This window comes from Cupressus sempervirens, chromosome 10 (genome assembly GCF_028749045.1).
Source record: "Cupressus sempervirens isolate cs-2001-9-10 chromosome 10, ASM2874904v1, whole genome shotgun sequence".
In the NCBI taxonomy this organism is placed as follows: Eukaryota; Viridiplantae; Streptophyta; class Pinopsida; order Cupressales; family Cupressaceae; genus Cupressus; species Cupressus sempervirens.
In genome coordinates this window covers 604,081,229-604,102,964 of record NC_143127.1, presented here as the reverse complement: position 1 = coordinate 604,102,964, position 21,736 = coordinate 604,081,229, and the positions used below count along the sequence as shown (strand labels likewise).

At 35.5% G+C, this 21,736-nt stretch overlaps 1 protein-coding gene across 1 annotated transcript in view; it reads right to left on the bottom strand.

Annotated features, from left to right (window-relative positions):
* Positions 1-19,904: 19,904 nt before the first annotated feature.
* Positions 19,905-21,736, bottom strand: part of LOC149535307 (succinate dehydrogenase subunit 7A, mitochondrial-like) — a 34,494-nt gene continuing 32,662 nt past the window's right edge. The window contains exon 3 of the mRNA XM_089803144.1: positions 19,905-20,362. Coding sequence (XP_089659270.1) covers positions 20,289-20,362 — 74 coding nt within the window. The 3' untranslated portion in view covers positions 19,905-20,288. The remainder of the gene's footprint in view (positions 20,363-21,736) is intronic.

The following is a 21,736-nucleotide window of genomic DNA, read 5'->3' as shown; positions in this document are numbered from 1 at the left end:
ATTCCTAAGCCTTAAAGAGGGGCTAGAATTATGTCATCAATCACAAGGGATGCATTGGGATAAACAATAACACATATTATAGCTCCTACAATAGCCAACATTTCCTATTTAATATATTTCTAGCGTCAATTTAGTATATTCATGTGAGAGAAATAAAAAAGTTTGTCTAACATTGATGTGGTTACTAGAATGCAAAAGGATGAGAAGAATAAGGAAATCTAAAATAATTGACCAAATCTTATCTTATCTAGATTCAGGATAAAAAGTAGGTGGATCCACAACCATTAATCAGGTTATGTTACATTTCAAAGCATGGTTTGCAAAAGATAACCTTATTGACATTCCAACATCTAAGGTATATCCAAGTGACTTGGGTCGACCCATCGAGGGGTCTCCATACTCGTATGGTTTCTATGTGGAGCACTTTATTAGCATCTAGGATGGTATCATTGTTCGTTCCTACTACTCTTCTCGACGATGGTCCCATGCCCTACGTATCCAGTTGGGCTCTTTTAGAGTGGGTTCTCACTGGCTCTGTATTCAGATAAATCATCAAACCAACAGAGTTGAGAGGATTTCTTAGTGTTGTGACATGGATGTGGTCAAGAACGAGATACACTTTATATTCTATTGTCCCATATACTATGATATTAGAGGGAGGTTACATTGCTTATTCAAAGAGTCCAGGTCCTTGTCCTACTTTTTCAGGTATGATAACCAATGGTGCCTTGCTCTTTTTCTACAGGAGGCTTTCCGTCTTCGAGATTTCACCCTTCGGGAGTTGTCTACCCCTAGGTCTACATCTCTTCATCTGTTTATCACTTCCTTTTTCACTATGGTTACCTCTCCTAAGGGAGCCAAGTGGTCTCGATGCCCATCCACGGATACTCTCACCAGATCGAGGAGACCACATAGAGACCACTTGCACCACTAGCAGCAACATACATCCTCTACCCAGCATCAAGCTCAGAATTCTCTGCACACAACTAGCTATCCTTCTATTTCGAGCTACTTTTCCATGGTTACAAATTGCTAGTTTTGTAACCCCCCCTTTTTGTTGTTATTCCTCTTTCTTTACTTCTTGATCTGCTTGTTTCTATTTTGTTTTATTGTACTTAGACATTGTTTGGTGGTTTGGCTACCTTCTGGCTCTTGTTTGTATTCTCAGTCCCTTAGACCCGTTTGTGGTCTCCTATTGGACATTAATAAATTATCTTGTCTTGTCTTGTCTTTACAATAAATAGACCAAATTCCAACTTCCCAAGCTTGCCTCTCTAATGGGGTCTCTTCCCTAAACAAAATAAAACATATAAGAACCATGACACGTGATAATATTGTAATAAAATAAATACTTCCTCATATTAGAAAGGACATTGAAAATGAGCTTTAGTGCTCATTACATTCAGAAGGTTAGAGTTTTGGTAATGTGTTGGAGGGTAAAGAGGATAATTTTGATATAAAAGAAAGACTATACCTACACCTAGAATGACATATGGACCTTACAAATAGAAATGAAATTCTACAAATAGAAATAAAATTCGTGTTGGTCCAAGACAATAATGAGATGAACAAACCCCCCATAGCTTATGGAAATTTTATAAGGGGGAACCTAAAAGGGGGTAATTCATGATGGAACCAAATTGTGAGGTAGAAGCCTAAGCTCCTATTTACTAGATGTCTATGTCCAATTTGATTTTATGTGTAATTTTTATTTTATTTTTGAGATTGTGTTCATATTCTCCTTCATGTGTGAGATTTATAGAGATGGTGCCACCAACCACATCTACCTAATTTTCACTCTTGAATTTCTAGTTATTTTTTATTATAATCAACCTAACAAGGGGGTTCATCCTTACACAACAACCCTAAATGTGTCAAAAAGAGCGCTAAAACAAGTGTGTTGGCTTTTACAGGTCAAAAATGACTTATTAAAATACACACAAATAGAATGACTGTTGTCAAAATTAAATACAAAATAAACAATACACTAGCACAAAGGCTAGTATCCCTCCTCAAGAATGTTAGGGCCACTTAGTCACCTCTTATGAAGAGGAGTAAAATTTTGAAGAACTATTTTTCTTGTATTGTATTTGACTCCATTTGGACATCTAGTAGTACAATGTCCAAAGTGTTGCAAAAGTTGTACATTGTCAAGTGAAGCTTGGATCATAGCAAGATTCGAAGGGAAGGAATGGTCCAATGGCTAGGGGGGACCACACCAGCAGGAACAAAATTGATATCCAAATGGTTTACAATGGGTGTTTCACTCAGAATACCAGCCAGAGCATAACCTTGATTTGTAGCAAGAGCATCACCCAAATTAGCAACATGAGCATGACCCAAATTTGTAGCAGGAGCATCATCCTTGTCATCAAAAACTTGTGAGGAGCTCTTAGAGGTAGAATGAGAGAGAGAATCAAAAGCTCAAATAGTCAAATAATAATCAATTGCATCCTTCCACCAAGTAGTAGCACATTTACAAAATTAAAAGAACATTTTGTATCGAGATGACCAATAGAAAAGCAACATCAACACTAAAGGAGGTGCCTCATACTTTAGTGATTGAATCCAAGACCTATCCCAATCATGAGCATTGTATCCCCCAACAGTGGTGTGGAAATATCCATCTCTAACAAAACACAAGCAAACATAGAACAACCAAACAAAGTCATAGCTTCATCCACCTTCAAGCAATGACCAATAGAGTTTCCAATGGCTTTCACGTAAGAAATCTCTCAAAAATGGGGTGGGGGGCTATGGACCAAACCCACAATGAGGGGGTTGCAAATTGCCATAGGTTTGGTAAAGAGTGATTCTCGCAAAGCCACAACTTTCTCAACACTAAATAGTCTTCATATGAAAAAAAGATAGCAATTAAAAATCCCTTTGCATAAGAGAAAAGCTACCATAAACTAAGGGTTGGAAAGAACTTGGACATTTTCTTCAAAATGAAGAAAATTCACTTGTTTCTTTAAAATGGCCATCTTAAATTAGACCACAAAATAGAGAATATGACCTTTTAGATAAAACTAGAGATAATAATGAATATTCTTAATTGATATTTTATAGAAATGAATAATAGTATTTTATTTTTTATTTGTTTGATAGGTAAAAGGCCATGAGGCCCAAGATTGTGTTTAAAGCATCTCAATTGGGCACCAAAGATCAAAGATAGATAGGCATCCTTGGTGTAGCCCTAACATAAGTATTTCAAAGTGATTTATCCAATTTTAGTGCTTATTTTTTATTTTCGAATTTATAACTTTGCTCCTGATACTTCCTTGTGAATATAACCTCAAAATAAAACCTGGCTACGATCAAGTTGCCAGAACGTAAAGAATAATCTTTCATAGTAAAAAATGAAGCTTATCTCCTATTAACTTTAATATAAAATCAAATGATATTTAAGGAAAAGTTTTGAATACCTGAAAATATGTCACTTATTAACATTATACTTCCATAATATTAGCTAAATTTAACCTTTTGTTTCCAATGGCTTTCAGGTAAGAAATCTCTCAAAAATGGGGTGGGGGCTAGGGACCAAACCCACAATAAGGGGGTTACAAATTGCCAGAGGTTTGGTAAAGAGTGATTCTCCCAAAGCCACAACTTGCTCAACATTAAATCATAGTCCTCATATGAAGAAAACATAGCAATTAAAAATCCCTTTGCATAAGAGAAAAGTTAAATGTTACCATAAACTAAGGGTTGGAAACAACTTGGACATTTTCTCCAAAATGAAGAAAATTCATCTGTTTCTTTAAAATGGCCACCTTAAATTAGACCACAAAAATAGAGAATATGACCTTTTAAATAAAACTAGAGATAATAATGAATATTCTTAATTGATATTTAATAGAAATGAATAATAGTATTTTATTTTTTATTTGTTTGATAGGTAAAAGGCCATGAGGCTCAAGATTGTGTTTAAACCATCTCAATTGGGCACCAAAGATCAGAGATAGATAGGCATCCTTGGTGCAACCCTAACATAAGTATTTCAGAGTGATTTATCCAATTTTAGTGCCTATTTTTTATTTCCAAATTTAAAACTTTGCTCTTGATACTTCCTTGTGAATATAATCTCAAAATAAAACTTGGTTGTGATCAAGTTGTTAGAATGTAAAGAATAATCTTTCATAATAAAAAATGAAGCTTATCTCCTATTAACTTAAATATAAAATCAAATGATATAGAAGGAAAAGTTTTGAATACTAAAAAATATGTCGCTTATTAACATTAAACTTCCATAATATTAGCTAAATTTAACATTTTGTTTCCAATGGCTTTCCGGTAAGAAATCTCTCAAAAATGGGGTGGGGGACTAGGGACCAAACCCACAATAAGGGGGTTGCAAATTGCCAAAGGTTTGGTAAAGAGTGATTCTCCCAAAGCCACAACTTGCTCAACACTAAATCATAGTCTTCATATGAAGAAAACATAGCAATTAAAAATCCCTTTGCATAAGAGAAAAGTTAAATGTTACCATAAACTAAGGGATGGAAAGAACTTGGACATTTTTTCAAAATGAAGAAAATTCACATGTTTCTTTAAAATGGCCATCTTAAATTAAACCACAAAAATAGAGAATATGACCTTTTAGATAAAACTAGAGATAATAATGAATATTCTTAATTGATATCTTATAGAAATGAATAATAGTATTTTATTTTTTATTTGTTTGATAGGTAAAAGGCCATAAGGCCCAAAATTGTGTTTAAACCATCTCAATTGAGCACCAAAGATCAGAGATAGATAGGCCTCCTTGGTGTAGCCCTAACATAAGTATTTCAGAGTGATTTATCCAATTTTAGTGCCTATTTTTTATTTCCAAATTTATAACTTTTCTCTTGATTCTTCCTTGTGAATATAACCTCAAAATAAAACTTAGCTATGATCAAGTTGTTAGATCGTAAAGAATTATCTTTCATAATAAAAAATGAAGCTTATCTCCTATTAACTTTAATATAAAATCAAATGATATATAAGAAAATATTTTGAATACCTAAAAATATGTCGCTTGCTAACATTAAACTTCCATAATATTAGCTAAATTTAACATTTTGTTTTGACTGTAAAAGTTCTAAACCAATTTTGCTTCAAGAACAAGTGTCTAACTTACACTTATCATATTAGCTTGTCTTATTAGATTCTCTTCTCCATCTGATCCTTTGTTAGAGAGATTATCTGCTTCTCCATTACCTTCCCTATAAATATGGTTTATGAACGTTTCTTTGGATTAATCAATGATGGCTAGGGCATATTCAAGTTTAGAATTAAGGATCCAGTTTGGGGTCTTTCTTTTTCTTAATGTATTTAGGATAATTTGTGAGTCTCCTTTGATAACTAATTTGTTAATACCTATTTCTCTACTTAGAGTTAAGCTTTATATCAATGCCTCTAATTTGGCTAAGTTATTAGACATAACTCCTAAAGATTTGGCGCATATAGTTAGGGATAATCCGCTATCTGGAAAAATAATACTTCCTAAGCCTATTGGACGTGGATTACCTCTAGAGGCCCCATCAAAATTTGACTTTGACCATCTGGCAGGAGGATGTCCCTATTTATATTCTTTCCTAGTGGTCTTGTTGGATTTTGAGTATATCATTGGTGGGTTAATTAGTTTAAACCATTTTTTACACATTTCTATATCCCATTCTGAAAATGAACCTTCTTGCTTCTATGAGTTTTTGATATTATTGTTAGCTACCTCAATGATACAAGCCTCTAATTTATTAAAAAATGATGTTATATCCATCTTTTCATTACAGAAAATTCTTCTATTCCTTTCTTTCCATGATTCCCATAGGAGTATGGAAGGGGGTATTTTCCATAAATTATTATAAACCTAAGAACAATTTCGGCCAACTTTATAAAAAAACAATTATTAGGAAATGTAGTTTGCCAATTTAATTTCTTACATACACACTACCAGAAATTCTTAGCAAAGGGACATTCATAAAACAAGTGTTCATATGTTTCAAATTCTTTTTCACAAACTGGACACCTAGATGGTCCTTCGAAACCCATATTGGTGAACCTGTCTACTATTAGAATTCTCTTTTAAAGAGTGGCCCAAAGGAATATACCTTCTTTCGAAAAACATGTCGGATCCCAACATAGATCTAGAGAGATGTCAATGTCATCCCATTTTTGAGAATTTATTATCTTTTCATACCCTAGTTTGAATTTATAATTTCTATTTTTTGAGGCTTCCAAAATTAATGTCTTTCCTATCTTTATGATTTGTCTGCCTTTTTTTTTAGATTGATTAAAAATGTACCTTTCCTGTGATGAAAGTGGAGTTTCATCTAAGGTTTTCAATTGTCATCCTCCATACTAATTATCATTGTTTTTAGTTTTATAATCATTCACATTCTTACCCCACAGAGTTCAAAGAGTGTTTTTGATGTTTATAGGTAGATTTACACTATCTAGATATGGGAACCCATCCAATGAATCTTCCCAAAATAAAGCCTCCTAACCTAAATCAATATCTTAAGTTATTAGCTATTAATGGGTCATTGTTCAACATAAAGTTCCAAATTCTTAAATGTTTAGGATGATTTTCAATTATGAAAAAAGACAAAGGATTATTGTTTAAATATTTATGATATAAAAATTTGGCCCATTTACTATTATGTTCTTTAAAAATTCTCCAAATAAGTTTTGCCCCGGTGCCTCATTTTGCAAACTCATATGCCTAGGCCTCCAAATTCTTTGGATCTACATATTTTGTTTCATTTTATCAAAGCTTATTTTTTCTCATCTCTAGTTCCTTGCCATAAGAAGTTTTTAAGTTTAGGGTCTAATTTCCTTTTTAAACCTTTGGGTAGGGGAAGACATGACATATGATATGTGGGGATAGTGCTTTGATTATAGTCATTCTACCAGCTTTAGTTAACCATTTCTCTTTCTAACTTTCCATTTTTCTATTGATAAGAATCTAGACAACCATAGAGATGAATCTTTTCTTTAATGTGCTAAACCTTCTTAGGCACAAAGAATCAAAACAAAAGAAAGGACAATAGGCACCAAGAATGGTTGCATCAAGGTTGCAGGTTGGAAAAAAATGATTTACTGTGTCATGTCATGGATGTCGTGATCTCGTGTCGATGGGTTCTCTGCTGGGGTTTCTCTAGTAATCTTTGCTAGTGCCATGGGTTTTCTGAAACCTATTTAATCCCCCTGCAATATTGTTCTCTACTGGTACCGTTATCTCTCTGTTAGTGCCATGGGTTATCGAATTAGAGGAGTGTGCCTTGTGTTTGACATAATACCATTCTACAAAACATAGTGAAGACGGGATGCAGGTGAACTATTTGACAGAATATATGTCCTTTGTTTGATAGTAAACCTCTGATGTGGGTCTCTGTTGCAAGGGTAAGTGATCAAAAAACTATTTGACAGAATGCCAGAGTTGTATGAACACAGTGAGTCCTTAGCAATTGACTTCGTTTGGCTGGTTGTGCACCTCCTTACGTGCCATGGACCCCCTACTTGACCCAGTTACTCTCTAGCATCTCGTTGACCGCTTGACAAAAGTGGAGTCTGAGAATGCAATCTTGAAAGATGCAATTCTCTTATCATCCTCACTCTTTAATGCTTGATCAGTTGGCTATATTGGAAGCTGAGAACCATACTCTTCAAGATACTGTGCAATCCCTAATCACTAAAAATGCAGGCTTTAGATCAGATCTAAACTCAGTTATCGAGCAACTCAAGGAATTGAATACTATCAAATAGATACAATCTAAGGTTGTGGAGAGGCACTCCTCCCTATTGACAAAATTGAAGCTAAGGTAAATACTTGGGCCTCTTTGTGTAACTCAGTTGCTACTGCACAACTTTCAGATGTTGAGAAGTTGGTTCAAGGGAAGATGGATGATGAGTGTGTGAGGCAGACTCGTGAATTAAATGTAAGGGTTCGTGGTCTCCCCTCCAATGCTGACCCCTTAGCGGTTGGGCACTCCTTCCTTAAGGACCAACTTGGCATCTCAGACATCACACTCAATAGATGATGGTTAGGCCCAGATGGAACTCTATTTATCTAGTTTCTCTCCCTCTTTGATAGGTTGCAGGCTCTTAGGGTGAACAGGAAGTTATTCCCTCTTTCTCCTAACATTTACTTAGATGAGGATCTCACAATATCCTAATTGGCAGAATTGAAGTATTCCAGGAGCCTTGTGGCTAAGGCAAGACGCAATGGTAAGTGGGCAGTTATCCGCAACCTCAGGGGAATTATTCAGGATTCTCCCCCTAGCAGTTGGGAATTGAGACAGGCTCCCAAGGTCGTGTGACGCCCTCGAAAGCAGTTGGTCAAGGATGGATTCTCCTCTAACTCCCTTCTTATCAAATGCTGGAATGGTATTGGCTCTCTGGTCCCTCTCGAATCTCATCCATGATGTTGGTTCTACAGATATCCTGGTAGTCACTGAGACACGTGAGAGTCTTGTTCGTCCTCTTCCAGGTTATGTTAGATATCAGTGGATTTCAATTTGTAGGGAGGAGGTTTGTGCTTCTGGGGGTGTATGAGGATCTAGTGGCATTGCTTGTTTGGTTAGAGATGATCAGTTTAGCACTACTTCAGTGGTTCATTCTGATACTTATGCTAGATTTATTTTGATCCGCATTGGTCACACCAGCCATCATCACAGAGATATTTTTATTGTTTCTTGTTACTTCTCGATAGTTTCCTCATCTTACGTCTTGCACACTGTGGAGGATGGGGACCCTTTTACTAACTTATATGACTTCATCTCCAAGTTTGGGGCTATAGGTGACATCATCATCTCAGGGAACTTCAATGCACGGACTAGAGATCTTCAGACTCCTCAGCATGACCGAAGTTCCAATTTGACTTGTACTTCAAAGAGAGATCTTACCAGTATGGGGCTTCAGCGCTTATCTGAGGATCACAGTGGGCCTCTTTCTTGCTACGGTCGCCACCTTCTCCATCTTTGTGAGTCCTCTGACCTGGTGATCCTGAACGACCTATCTTACTTCCCGAGCTTAGAGACTTTTACCTATTGGCCTCATAGTGGGGGTGTGAGTGTAGTTGACTACATTCTTAGTTTTGCTTTCTTCATCCCTCTCATCCATAGCTTTACCATCTCCCACCTCCCCCTAGCCAATCATGCTCTCCTCAACCTCTTGGTTCATGTCTCTTCTTCTTCCCACCCTCTACCTCCCATCTCTCACTACCCTAATGCTTTTCTCTGCCCCCTACTCATTTATGCTTCTATGAGAATGACCAAGACCTTTTCATCCTCCATATGAGACGATTGATCTACTTTGATATTGTTACTGATCACAGCCAGGTGTCCACCATGTTCCACATGCTTGCCTTCGCAATTTGGGAGTCAGCTCTCCTCTCTATCCCCCATTGCCCCTCTCCTCGCACCCCCAAATCTATGCGACAAAATATGTGTCCCATGAACCAATGGTATGATGATACTTGTAAAACTTTCCACTACTCCTTGTGCTCGACCTTTGATGCTCATTCCCCCACTTTTACACACTTACGGCTCTCTTACTATCACTTTCTTCACCATAAGAAGTGATTATTCATTACCTCGCAATGTAGGTCCCTCTACGACATACTTACTCATTGTCCCAAGTTGTTTTGGCACATCATGTTCCCCCATTGCTCCTAACCTCCATCTACCCCAAACCTTTGCTCTCTTGCCTCTCACATTTCCATGCTTTATGACATCCCTGGTTAGCTTGCTCCCCATCCCATCCCATCTCCCCATTGTCACCTATTCTCCACCTCCATCATTTGAGGCCATCAGGCTTATGAGATGCATCTTTTCAAGATCGATGCATCGATCCTAGGTCCTTTCCTCTCTGCACTCTTTAATAGAGTGGTTTGTACTAGGTTTCTAGACTCTTGGTCGATGCACACTATACACCCGATCCATAAGTCTAAGTTGGTTTCAAACTCCGACAATTACAAGACCATCATGATCGGGCATACCTTTGCCAAACTATATGCCACATCTTTGAGTATCATTGTATCTAGAGAGCTAGACATGAGAGGGTGCAGGGCCAAGGATCGGGTAGGCTTTCGGGCACACTACCAAACCATGGATCATATCTTCATATTGCGAGCTATTATTGAGGAGGTCCACCACTACAAGATGAAAGTCTATGGCTATTTTGTGGACTTTCGTAAGGCTTTCAACTTCATCCCTCGTGCATCCCTTTTTCAAAGTCTTAAAGATATTGGTATTTCTGAGATCCTGCTGACAACAATCATGAGGTTATACAATAAGGTGGTTAGTAGAATCAAAACCCCTGAGGGCCTCTCCGATCCTATCCAGGGCATTATTGGGGTGAAGTAGGGTTGCCCACTCTCACCCACCTTGTTCAAGATTTACATTAATGAGCTCGAGACCTTTCTCAATGACTCCTATTCTGTGGGTGACAATTGTCATCTACACCAAGTACTGATCTCTGTCCTTCTTTTTGCTGATGATGTGGCTCTTTTAGCTTCTTCTACTAAGGGGCTTCAAAGGCTCCTTGATAGACTTGCATCTTTTTGTGACTTGAGACAGTTGGTTGTGAACCTGGAGAAGACTCGTGTTATCGTCCTCGACAACATGAAGACCTCACATCTCCATTTCCACCTCCAAGGTTGGGAATTTGAGATTGCTTCATCTTACACATACCTTGGGGTTAAGTTCTCTGGGACCCACTTTAGCTTGGAACCAGCCATTCAGCCTCAGATTTGCAAAGCATTGGGTTCCCTTGCCATGGTTGAGAGACAATGTTTTACACATCACGTCTAGGACACCTCGACTAAGTTATCCCTCCTAGATTCCTTAGTTAGACCCTCAATGCTCTATGGTTCGGTGGTATGGGGGCCTTCCCTTTTGGACTTGGACTGGGCCTCGATTGAGCATATCCAGATTTTGCTCCTCCGTCGGATTATCAGATACCAAAGATCCACCTCCCCCACAATGTTATTTTGGTCGAGTTTGGTGCCCACCCTTTCAAATTGGCAACCATTTTTGACCTGATCTGGTTCCTCCATCACCTTCGTGGCTTTGTGGACTCTGTTGAAGGTCAACACATATACCCTCACTTGGCATATTGTTGTTCATTTGTTATTATAGACTCTGATCTCACATATAAGGCCCGTTGTTGGTACACTCAGGCTACTATCCTAATCAAATTGGTCGGGATAGACATCAACCGTCTCCCTCCCTACCTCTTCTCACTGGATGCTCGATCTCACCTCCTCCCCTCTCGGCAAGAGTTGAACAGATATATCAGACTTGACATCACAAATAGTATATTATCTAAACTAGGGTCGATCCTTTAGAGGGTTTATGCCTGAGAATGACATTCTATGTCGAACACTTCTTGGATATTTGAGATGAGATCATTTGGCACTTGGACTACTTACATAGACACTGGACCCATGCCCTATATATCTCTCTTGGCTCCTTCAGGGTGGGCTCTCACCGACTCTGGATTCAAATCGACCACCATATAGATAGAGAAGATCGGGTTTGTAGACTTTGTACCATGGCGGAGGCAAAATCTAAGACCCATTTTCTTTTTAGATGCCCCATATACTACGATATCATAAGGAGATTATATTGTTTGTTTAGAGAGTGCAGATTCCTCTTGGACTTCTTTAGGTACACAGATCAGCATTGCCTTGCGCTCTATATTTGTGAAGCCATACAACTTCGCAATCACACTTTCCAACTATCTTTTCTCACGAGTCGGACCCAAGTACAACTTATCACATCCTTCTCACCCTCATCTCCTACCCGAGGTACAAAGCAACCGTATAGTTTCCCTGACATTGGCCACTCCAGATCAATGAAGCCTCATAGGGTTCCTCTCCGCCAGCGACACTCCTCCTGCAACACTCAACGATAGAACAAAGCCCCTGGTCTCCCCCGTCCTTCTCTTTCATTGTTGTCCTTCCCTTTGAGGAAGGATCCCTAAACCCTAATCATGTTTGGGGTGACTCTTACTCTCTTCTTCATCTTCTTTTTAAGGTTTTGTGCTTGCTCTTTTATTGGCACCGTTTGGTGCTATCTTCTTGGTTGTAAGCTCCCAGTCCCATAGACCCGTGTTGCGGTCTCTTGCTGGACATTAATATTATCTTATCTTATCTTATCTTATCCATTTTTCTAAAAATTGTATCCCAAGCTTTACTTTCTCTAATGTCTTTTCCAAGTTGAATATTAAGGTATTTGCATGGGAGGGTTCCTTTTTTGAATTCCATTATTCTACAAATTTCTCTCTCCACTTCCTCTTTGGTATTAATAAATAAAATTTCTAATTTCTTAGCGTTTACTTTTTGACCTGATGCTTCCATATAATTATTTATTATTTGATTAAAATTTTGAGCTTCTTCCAAAGTGTTTTCTCCTAGTAGAATTGTATTATTTGCAAATTGTTGATGTGTTATTTTAGGGACCTCCTTAGTTATTGTGATTCCTCTAATTTTCCTTTCAATTTAAGCCTTTATTATAGCTCTACCAAAAGCTTCAGCCATAACAATGAAAAGAAAATGTGATATAGGATCCCCTTCTCTGATACCTCTAGATATGCTAAAAAGGCCTTCAAGGGTGCCATTTATGAGAAGGAAGAAATTTGGTGTCAAAATGCAGTTATATATTAAGTTGACCCATTGTCAAGAGAACCCAAGAGCTTCAAGTGTTTTACATCAAAATCTCCAATCCACTTTATCATAGGCTTTTTTGGATATCTAGCTTCATTAGCATACAAGATTCCTTATTCATTTGTATAGAATGAATTAATTCTTGAATTTTGATAATATCGTCGAGAGTTGACCTATTAGGAACAAAACCTATATGTTCCTCTAAAATGAGTTTTTCTAGTACTTTTTTAAGTCTATTGGCTAGTGCTTTTGAAATCTTTTTGTAGATTGTATTACATAAGGCTATTGCTCTAAATTCTCTTGGATCCATATGTTCAATTTTCCTTACAGCTCTTATTCCCCCAGAGTGACCCCGATTCAGCCACCATCTCTATGTTCAGTTTTCCTTACAGCTATAAATTCTCTTAGATCCAGTGCCACCATCACCAACCACTCTAGATCTGAGACCTCGTAGTTGTTCTACTCGTCAGTGACACCCTCCCAGCTTTTCTCGGCGGCAATTTAGGGCACCTACTTGCCCTAGTCTGTACCCTTTGGTGCCTAGCTTCTTTTTACCGAGGAAGGACCCTTAGTCCTTGCCTTGTTCTTGTGCTCCTTGCTTCTTCTTGTATCTCTTTTTTTTCTTGTTTGCTTTCTTTCCTTGGCACTATTTGGTGTTCTAGCAGCTAGCGATCTTTTATCTTGTATGTTTTTCAGTCCCATAGACCCTTGTGGTCTCTTGTTGGACATTAATAAATTTATCTTATATTATGGAATTAAAGTTAGAAATATATTATTAATTTCAGTTAGAAGGGATCAAGAATTCATAGTCACCTCAATAACCTTCTAAGGGTTATCTCCTAGGAAATCCCAACATCTTTTAAAGAAAAAAGCTTGAAAGCCATCAAGCCCATTGATTTATTAGGATTCATTTGAAAGAGGGCATCTTTAATTTCTTATTTGGTAAATTTCTTATTTAATTTTTTATCGTCCTTTGTAGTTATTAATTTGGAATAGATCCTAAAATCTTATTTTGAACTATTAAATTTGATGAGTCAAAGTTATTAAAGATATATGTATAATAATTCACAAAAGTTTATGTTATCTCATTTGGGTTTTAAAATACCCTTCATGTATTATCCTTGGTTTTAATTATTATATTAATATTTCTTCTATTAATAAAACTATTATTGTATTTCTATCAACTTCTAACAATCATGTTTCTCTTGATTTTTGCTTTTAGAATTTTTTTTTTTGCTAGGATACTTTCCTGTTTAGCTAGAAGTTATTTTTCTTTTTTATAATTTTCATTATTCGTTCCTACCCTAATGATTTCTTCATTAAAATTTTTCAATTCTTCTTCATTCTCTAGTTTTTCTTCAAATATGTTATTAAAATTATCTTTATTCCATTTTTTTAATTTTTTCCTTTAAAGATTTCAATTTGGTTATAAAACAAAACATCTTTGATCCTTCATACTTCTCTTCGTGCCACCATTGACATATATTATTAAGAATTTTTTTAATCTAGAAACCACATTTTTCACACTTAAATGGATTTCTTGATTATAATGACCAAATACTGCATTAGGGAGAATGGTTTAGTTGAAAGGATGATTAAAAGAGAATAAATTTCTTTTCAATAAAAATCAAACCAATATTTCTACTCTATTACAAGAGCCAGCTCGTCTATTATACCATGTGAAGGTCCTGTTAGAGGTTGGAATGTTAATAAGGTTATCTTTTGCGAACCATGCTTTGAAATCTAACATAACCTTATTAATGGTTGTGGATCCACCTGCTTTTTCTCCTGAATCTAAAATAGCATTAAAATCTCCCCCAATGAAGACATTTTCTTGTGGATTTACTTCAAAATAATTTCTTTCTTATTTGTTGATAGTGTTGGCCCATGCACATTAATAAGTAGGAATTGAATTTTGCTTTTTACTCTCCCCCGATCCAATTATTGTTAGAAACAAGTGGAATGATATCTACCCTCCTAGGGTTTCATATAATATCAATCCCACCTAAGGCCCCTACTCAATCAACTAGTAGAACCTAGTTTTCTACTAAATTTTTCTCTTTCTTTATTAATACTATATCTAATTCAAATAATGTTAAATTGCACTTGAGTAAGCATTTTTTGTTAAGGGCATTTAGGCCCCTAACTTTCCATGTTAGCTTCATGCTTATGTGCGAAGGAACTCCTTCCCTGCATTCATTAAATCATTAATCTTTTTATGGTTGCTAGTCATTCCTGTAACTGCTCTAAGTTCAACTAAGATTTCTTTGTTAGAAAGAACAGGGTTGTCGTTGCACCAAAAGATCAAGCTCTCAATGCCCAATACAACCAATAGTCTTATAGAACCATAGGAGGCGACTAAGTCATGTCACGAATCCTGTGAGGGATGCTGGCCCACTACCAGCAATCCCCCTCCCAACGTCACTCGTCATGACCTGTGAGATTCAAACCTATAACCAAGCTCTAATACCAACTATTAGAAAGGACAAGGTTGTCATTGCACCAAAAGATCAACCTATCAATGCCCAATAAAACCAATAGTCTTATAGAAGCACAGGAGGCAACTAAGCCATGTCGTAAATCCTGCAAGTGATGTTGGCCCATTGCCAACATTCCTTCCTCTTTTCCTACTTTGTTCTCCACATATTGGATGTTCTAAACCTTGTAAGTTTGCCACAATACTAAGATTGTTTAGATTTTTATTAGCATTCTGCACACTTGCAACAATAGATTCATCTTCCATTTTATCTAAATGTTCTTTTTCTAATTCTTTCATAATTTTGTTACTAAATCCTCTATCATTCTCGTCTATTTCTCTACCTATTGTTTTCTTAATTTGACAATTTTCATCATATGTTTTGTCTATATCTTGCTTAACTTCTTCTAATTCTAGGATCCCAAACTCCTCCCAATATTGGAATTTTCCTACTTTGCTCCTATCTAGATTATCCAATCCCCATTTATCTAGTGTTTCTTCTTGATCTATCATTTCATATTCCCTCAAAAGTGTCTCCAACTTAATTAGAATATATCTACACTCACCTTCTCTTTTCTCTACTTTTTCTCAAAAAGGTGACTTAGATTTTATTTCATTTTCTTTTACATTGTTATACTCTCTTTTTTGTTATTTTGTTTGATTGTTTATCTTCCCCTATTCCTACTGAAGTGCCTAAGATTGTGTTTTTATTTGGTATTGATTCACTATTTTCCTTGGTATCTATTAAACTGTGTTTTGCTATATTATCCTCTTAAGTCCTCATCTTCAAATTCTTCCTTATACATTTCGATGATTCTTTCAATTAATCGTGTTTTTACTTTCATAGCTTCTTCACTTTCTTCATCTTCTTCTTCAGCATTGAGATCCTCAGGCAAATCTTCTTCACCTAAGTCAACTTCATCCAAAAGAGTGTGGGATTCCAATCGATCCTCTATATTTACTTTGTTCAATGTTGTATACAAATTTCACATTTTTGTAATCTATTGATATTTTCCTCAATACTATTGCTTTCCAATATATTCGTACCATTCTCTAGAAGAGTTAATTATGTCCTTTGTTTGATCCTTGTTTATTTGTTGCTCATGTGACTGGGTGATATCCTTGTTAATGATCATTTTCTCCATATTAGTTCCCCATCTACTATGGCCACTATTGTGTAGCAAATTTCAGTACCAAGATTCATTTTTTGCAAACTTGAATTATTCTTTTTAACCTTCTCTATTGTTGGTGAGTTTTGGTGATCCAAGTTATCGAATAAAGGTTTCTTGTTTGAGGCTTATTCCTTTTGTAGATTGATGGAAAGACATGTTTAAGATTTATGTTCCTTTCAGTAAATCTTGGGATTGTTGTCCTATTATATTCCATTACAGTTACTTCTTAAAAATATCCTTCATATTTTTCAAATTTAATATCATAAATTGATTGGTTTGTGATAATTTTAATAAGATTGAAATGTTTTTGCCCTACTTCCAAATTGATTAAAATTTTGATGTCGTTGGAATTTAAATAGTTAGATTCGGTACCTATGAGTTCACCAATGGAAGAACCTATATGTCTTTAAATTTAGAAATTACCTAATTCTGCTGGTAACGATTTGATGTATTCTCAAGTTGCGGATCGTATTTTGTTTACTGGAGACTCATTAAAATTTAGCTTCCATTTGAAAAAATTAACATTGAAGCCTTATTAAAAACATAAACATTCAGAAAGAAATTCATCCTTAATCTATTTACTTTTACACTGAAGATATTACCAAATGCTTGGACAATGTACAGATACTTGGAGATACTTACCTGGTCCCACAAAGTCTTCCAACCATTTTGCTAGATTACGATCACTTGAATCCGGACCATTCCAAAATGCAATAACTTTTGGTACTCCATCTAGCGGATTTCATTGTGATTGTTATAGATGATTAAGAAGCCATCCTCGCTATTATCATTCTCGCTGGACCTTGAAATGTCATTAATCCGTCCAAATGCCTACTCGCCGTATGTAGAATTTTCTTGATAGCTGTCAGCCCTAAATCTTTTAAGACTCACAGGTTGGCCTAGATTGGGATTTCGATTGGAGAAATCCCTCTTGTGCCATTCTTTTTTTCCCATGAGGTTGTCTTGATGGGAGGGGTTCCTTTTGGTGTTCAGGTTGTAGGTTGCATTTTTTATTCCAAACTTATGTCGCATAATCAAGTCCTTAAGACGCTTCCCGGCTATGATCCAACCCGTCTCCAATTTTTGTTCGTTGAATTCATTTCGTCTATCAGGATTCCAACATGACGAAGAATGAGAGCTGATAATAGAAGACCCGTTATTCTCATGTACTTTTTGTCCTGATTGTCTTGGTTTTGTATTGTGATCCTCCAAGATACCTGCTAATACTTCGAATTAGTGTTGGCATAACAGAGGTGTGTGCGTACTGATATGCCCTAGGAGATTTTGTACCTTCCCATATTTCGTGTGGGCAAAATGTTTTAATTGCTGCGCACGCTTTTGATCGCTTTCAAAATCTAAGTTTCCATATTTTGCTTTATTCGCAAAGCAGTTCACCATTTTATCTTCGACCTGATTATTAATCAATGTTTGGTGCCAAGCTATTTTAGGGGGATCGGTGATGTCTGATCCTTCTTCAATTCCTTCACTACCTTATTGATGTTTTTTGTGATCTTTCCAAGCCTGATTTATGGATTTCCCTTTCTGATCATGAAGCAAAACAGGGCTTCGAAACTATTTTCGCAGGCAATAGATGCCTTTGATCTTATGAGACTACAAATTTTGATGAAGGCTTGGTCGATTGGGCCAATTTCACCTCCGTTTTGCTGCACCCTTTATTCATTGGGTGATTTGTCACTTCTGCCTGCCATTTTTCGTGAGCCCAAGCTCAATTATCTGGCGCGGATTAGGTTTTTGATGAATGGTATTCTAAATTACATAAGTCAATTTTGTATTTTTTGCTCTTTGCTCTCCTCCTTTTACTATTTGCTCCGTCGCTGAATGCTGATGTTTTCCGCTATAGAAATTTGAACAATACTATTTGTTAATATTAATAAAATATAGAAAACGTCTTCTGTAAAAGTGTGCTTCTTTGAGGATTTTGTAAAGCAATTTTAAGACTCGGAAAAGACATGGAGTTCTTTCAAGGAAGAAGATATATATATCGGGCGACATCGATTGGAGAAAAGACACAATTGTGTTCAAATTGACGTACAGAATACACTCAAGATTCCCTTGCTAGAACTTCGTTGGGCAGTTAATTTGTTGTCATGTATATCCTCCCGTGCACGGAATAAGACCTCTATTTAAACCATAGTTTAAAAAATCTGCGATATATCGCTACGTTGCCGACAATATTTTGAAAAAATTGCACCTCATTTGAGATGAAAAAACCACTGGTTAAGTCAACTTGAAAAACAATAAAATATTTTAAAAAACATTTAGAGTTTTTTCATTTCCCCACAGGCTGTGACAGCTAACAAAAGGGCTGCGATGACTGCTGAAGAAAGGTGCGATTACTGAGGACGACTATTAAGGCACACAAATTCAAACTGCTGAGAAAACATAGAAGCACAGATTCAAACACAGGGACTCTTTCAATTTTTAGCAATATGCCTCAAAGATGGCATCACATGGAGTGCTAATTGTAGTATACACACATAATGGTTTTGCTTTTTAGAAGGTTATAGAAAACATTTTTAGAAATTTAATATAAATTTGTCTAAGTATGCTAAATTTCATCCCCCATGAATGATTTGGAAAGTCATGGCATACTAGTCAAATCTTCTCATATACACATCACTATTATGCTCCTGTATAAACATCAACATCACTATATATATTTTTATAGAGCTATAAGTTGTAAATTTATAAAAGTTATGAATTGATGATCACGAGTTTATAGATAAGCTTATAATATACAAATTTTAATTTATTTTAACTGATTTTGTAAATTTATAATATAAATTTATAATACCATATATTTATACTAGAGTAGTATAATATTGCATATTAATAAATTCATTATAAAAAATTATAAATTAGTATAAATTAATAACTGTATATCTAAAAAATTATAATACTGTATATTTATTCTTAATGCTAATATGCATATGCATTGTTTATTAACAACATTTATAAGTTTATAATGTTTATAAATTATAATTTCATTATAGAGAACAAATATATTTATTTATAATCTTCATAATTATTTATTAATATATTTCTATAAAAATTATATATTTTCAAATGTTTGATAAAAGTGCCGATTTTTTTGCCAAGTATTTGGCGATTCCAAATTCTTCAAAATGTTTGAAGCTAGCACTATGATTTAAACTTCAAGCGTACAATAGCCATAACTACCATGACCAATAAAATCTTCTTAAGATATGGTTGACCTCTTCCAAGTCCTCTAACTCAGATAAATACCAAACTTGTTATTGTTCAAAGATATTCAAAATTACTAATTAATAACATTGAAAAAATTAAACTTTAATTACTAATTATTTATTTCCTTTAAATAATGTATCAAATTGTTGGATATAATTTACTATATTAAAAGATGCTCGTATTAATGCTAATTGGGAAACACAATAATTTATGAACCTATATAATATCATTGACAAATACATTGTCAGTTACCTCTAATATATTGAAATTTATCTAATTTATACTCTGAAGAAAAGTGAAAGTACAAAATCAGTTTCTAATCATGCTATATGCTTAGCAATCTAAATACTTTGCTCCAAATTAGAATTTACCGACATTTGAAAGAAAAAAAGCTTGAGCCTAGTAAATGAATATGAATATGCATATTTCCCTGTTTGAGAATCTAAGCTGGTACATGAGGGCAGTATATTTAACCTGCTTCCATTTGTGCTTCGTTTAAATTTTACTTTACGGCAGTCTTAACATATTTAGGAAAAACTGATAGTTTGTGTAAATAGTAAATCAAACAATTATTCATGTTGATTCATGCCCCACAGATAGTCTGATGCTGCCAAAACGGTTGCCCTCAGTAAAATAAATGTACAAATTGTATTTTTGTTGGAGCGGGATTAAATTTATTGGTACCAGGCTGAAAACATTAACCGTGAACCAACATTTATGGAGGAATCATTGTGACTGATACATCTGCTGTGTTCCATACTTACTGACTACTACTCTGCTGTTCTCGCTCTGCTTTTTTCTTCATTGTCCTATAGTAAATCTCATAGCAACATCCTGTAGAAAGGTTTGATGACAGACATAGAATATTAGCTACAATACCTTTATATTTCTAAATTTGCAAAGCAAACTTGAGCTTGTTCTTACAGAAAAATTTCTCTTTTCAAAAAAATTTGGTATTTAGTTTTTGGTGGGAAACAAAAAATTTGAAAAGAACCAATCAAAATTGGTAATTGTATTTTCATTGACTAACTACAGATTTTGTTTGAATTGGAACATCCCCAAAGAGGATACTAAAAATAAAAAATCAGTCTCACTAATAATTTTGAAGGGAACCATAGGTACAATTTATTTTATATAATGCTCAGACTGTTAAATGCAGCTTATCACCAATCATCCTCAGGAAGAGGGAAATATGTTATAACACACTTCCAATCAATGGAATACATAACTCAATCTTTGCAAACAGATACTGATTATTAATGATCATCCTGAGATTTGAAAATACATCTTTACTTCTATTTCTTTAAAATTGGAACATCCCAAAAAGAAAATGCTAATAATAATAATAAATCTGCTTATCAAAAATAACTTTTGAGACATCCATAAGTAAAACTAATTTTACCTAATTTTCAATCAAATAAATTCTGTTAGGCGTTGGTAGGGTCTTTATAAGAACATTAATAGACATGCCCCCTCCAGTCCCAAGGAATACTTCCTCGTATATATAAACCAAGAATATCATCATATCACCAATAATTCCTCGGGAATGGAAACTCACTTCCAATCAGTGCATGCATTTTCTTTGCAGGCTTGCACATCTATTAATGTATCTTATAGAGTGCCACCCAATGCCTAAATAAACACCATTCGTACCAATTATGGTCACCAAGGAAGAAATCTTTCCTCATAAATAAACCAAGGATATAACCAATCATCCTCAGGAATGGAAATTATTTACAATAAAATGAGGAGAAATCATTCCAAGAATTTAAGGATCAATTATCAATCACTCATTCATTCATCAAGTAATCGTCAATTATAAGATCAAGCCAACAATCAATTCAGCAAATCATCACTCTCAAATCAGTATTCATTCATCATTGTTTACCAATAAATCATATTGGCATTCATTGCATCATCACTCATCTAATCAACAATCTGTTGATCACTCGCCAACACCTCAAATCGTAGTTTGAAAACACTGCATACTCCTCGCAAGTCCTAATGCCTGGCAAGTACCTGACATACTTTTCGGCCAGAACACTCTGGTTTCTCAGTCAGAACTCGTGAGATTTCATGCAGAACTCCTGCATCTGCCTAGGCCCTGGCAGCGAAGTTAAAAGCATAAAAAAATCAATCTTCTTTCACTTTTTTTTTGATCTGGTTTCTTCAATACAGGACTAAGAAGGAAATAAGAAGGGAAGGAGA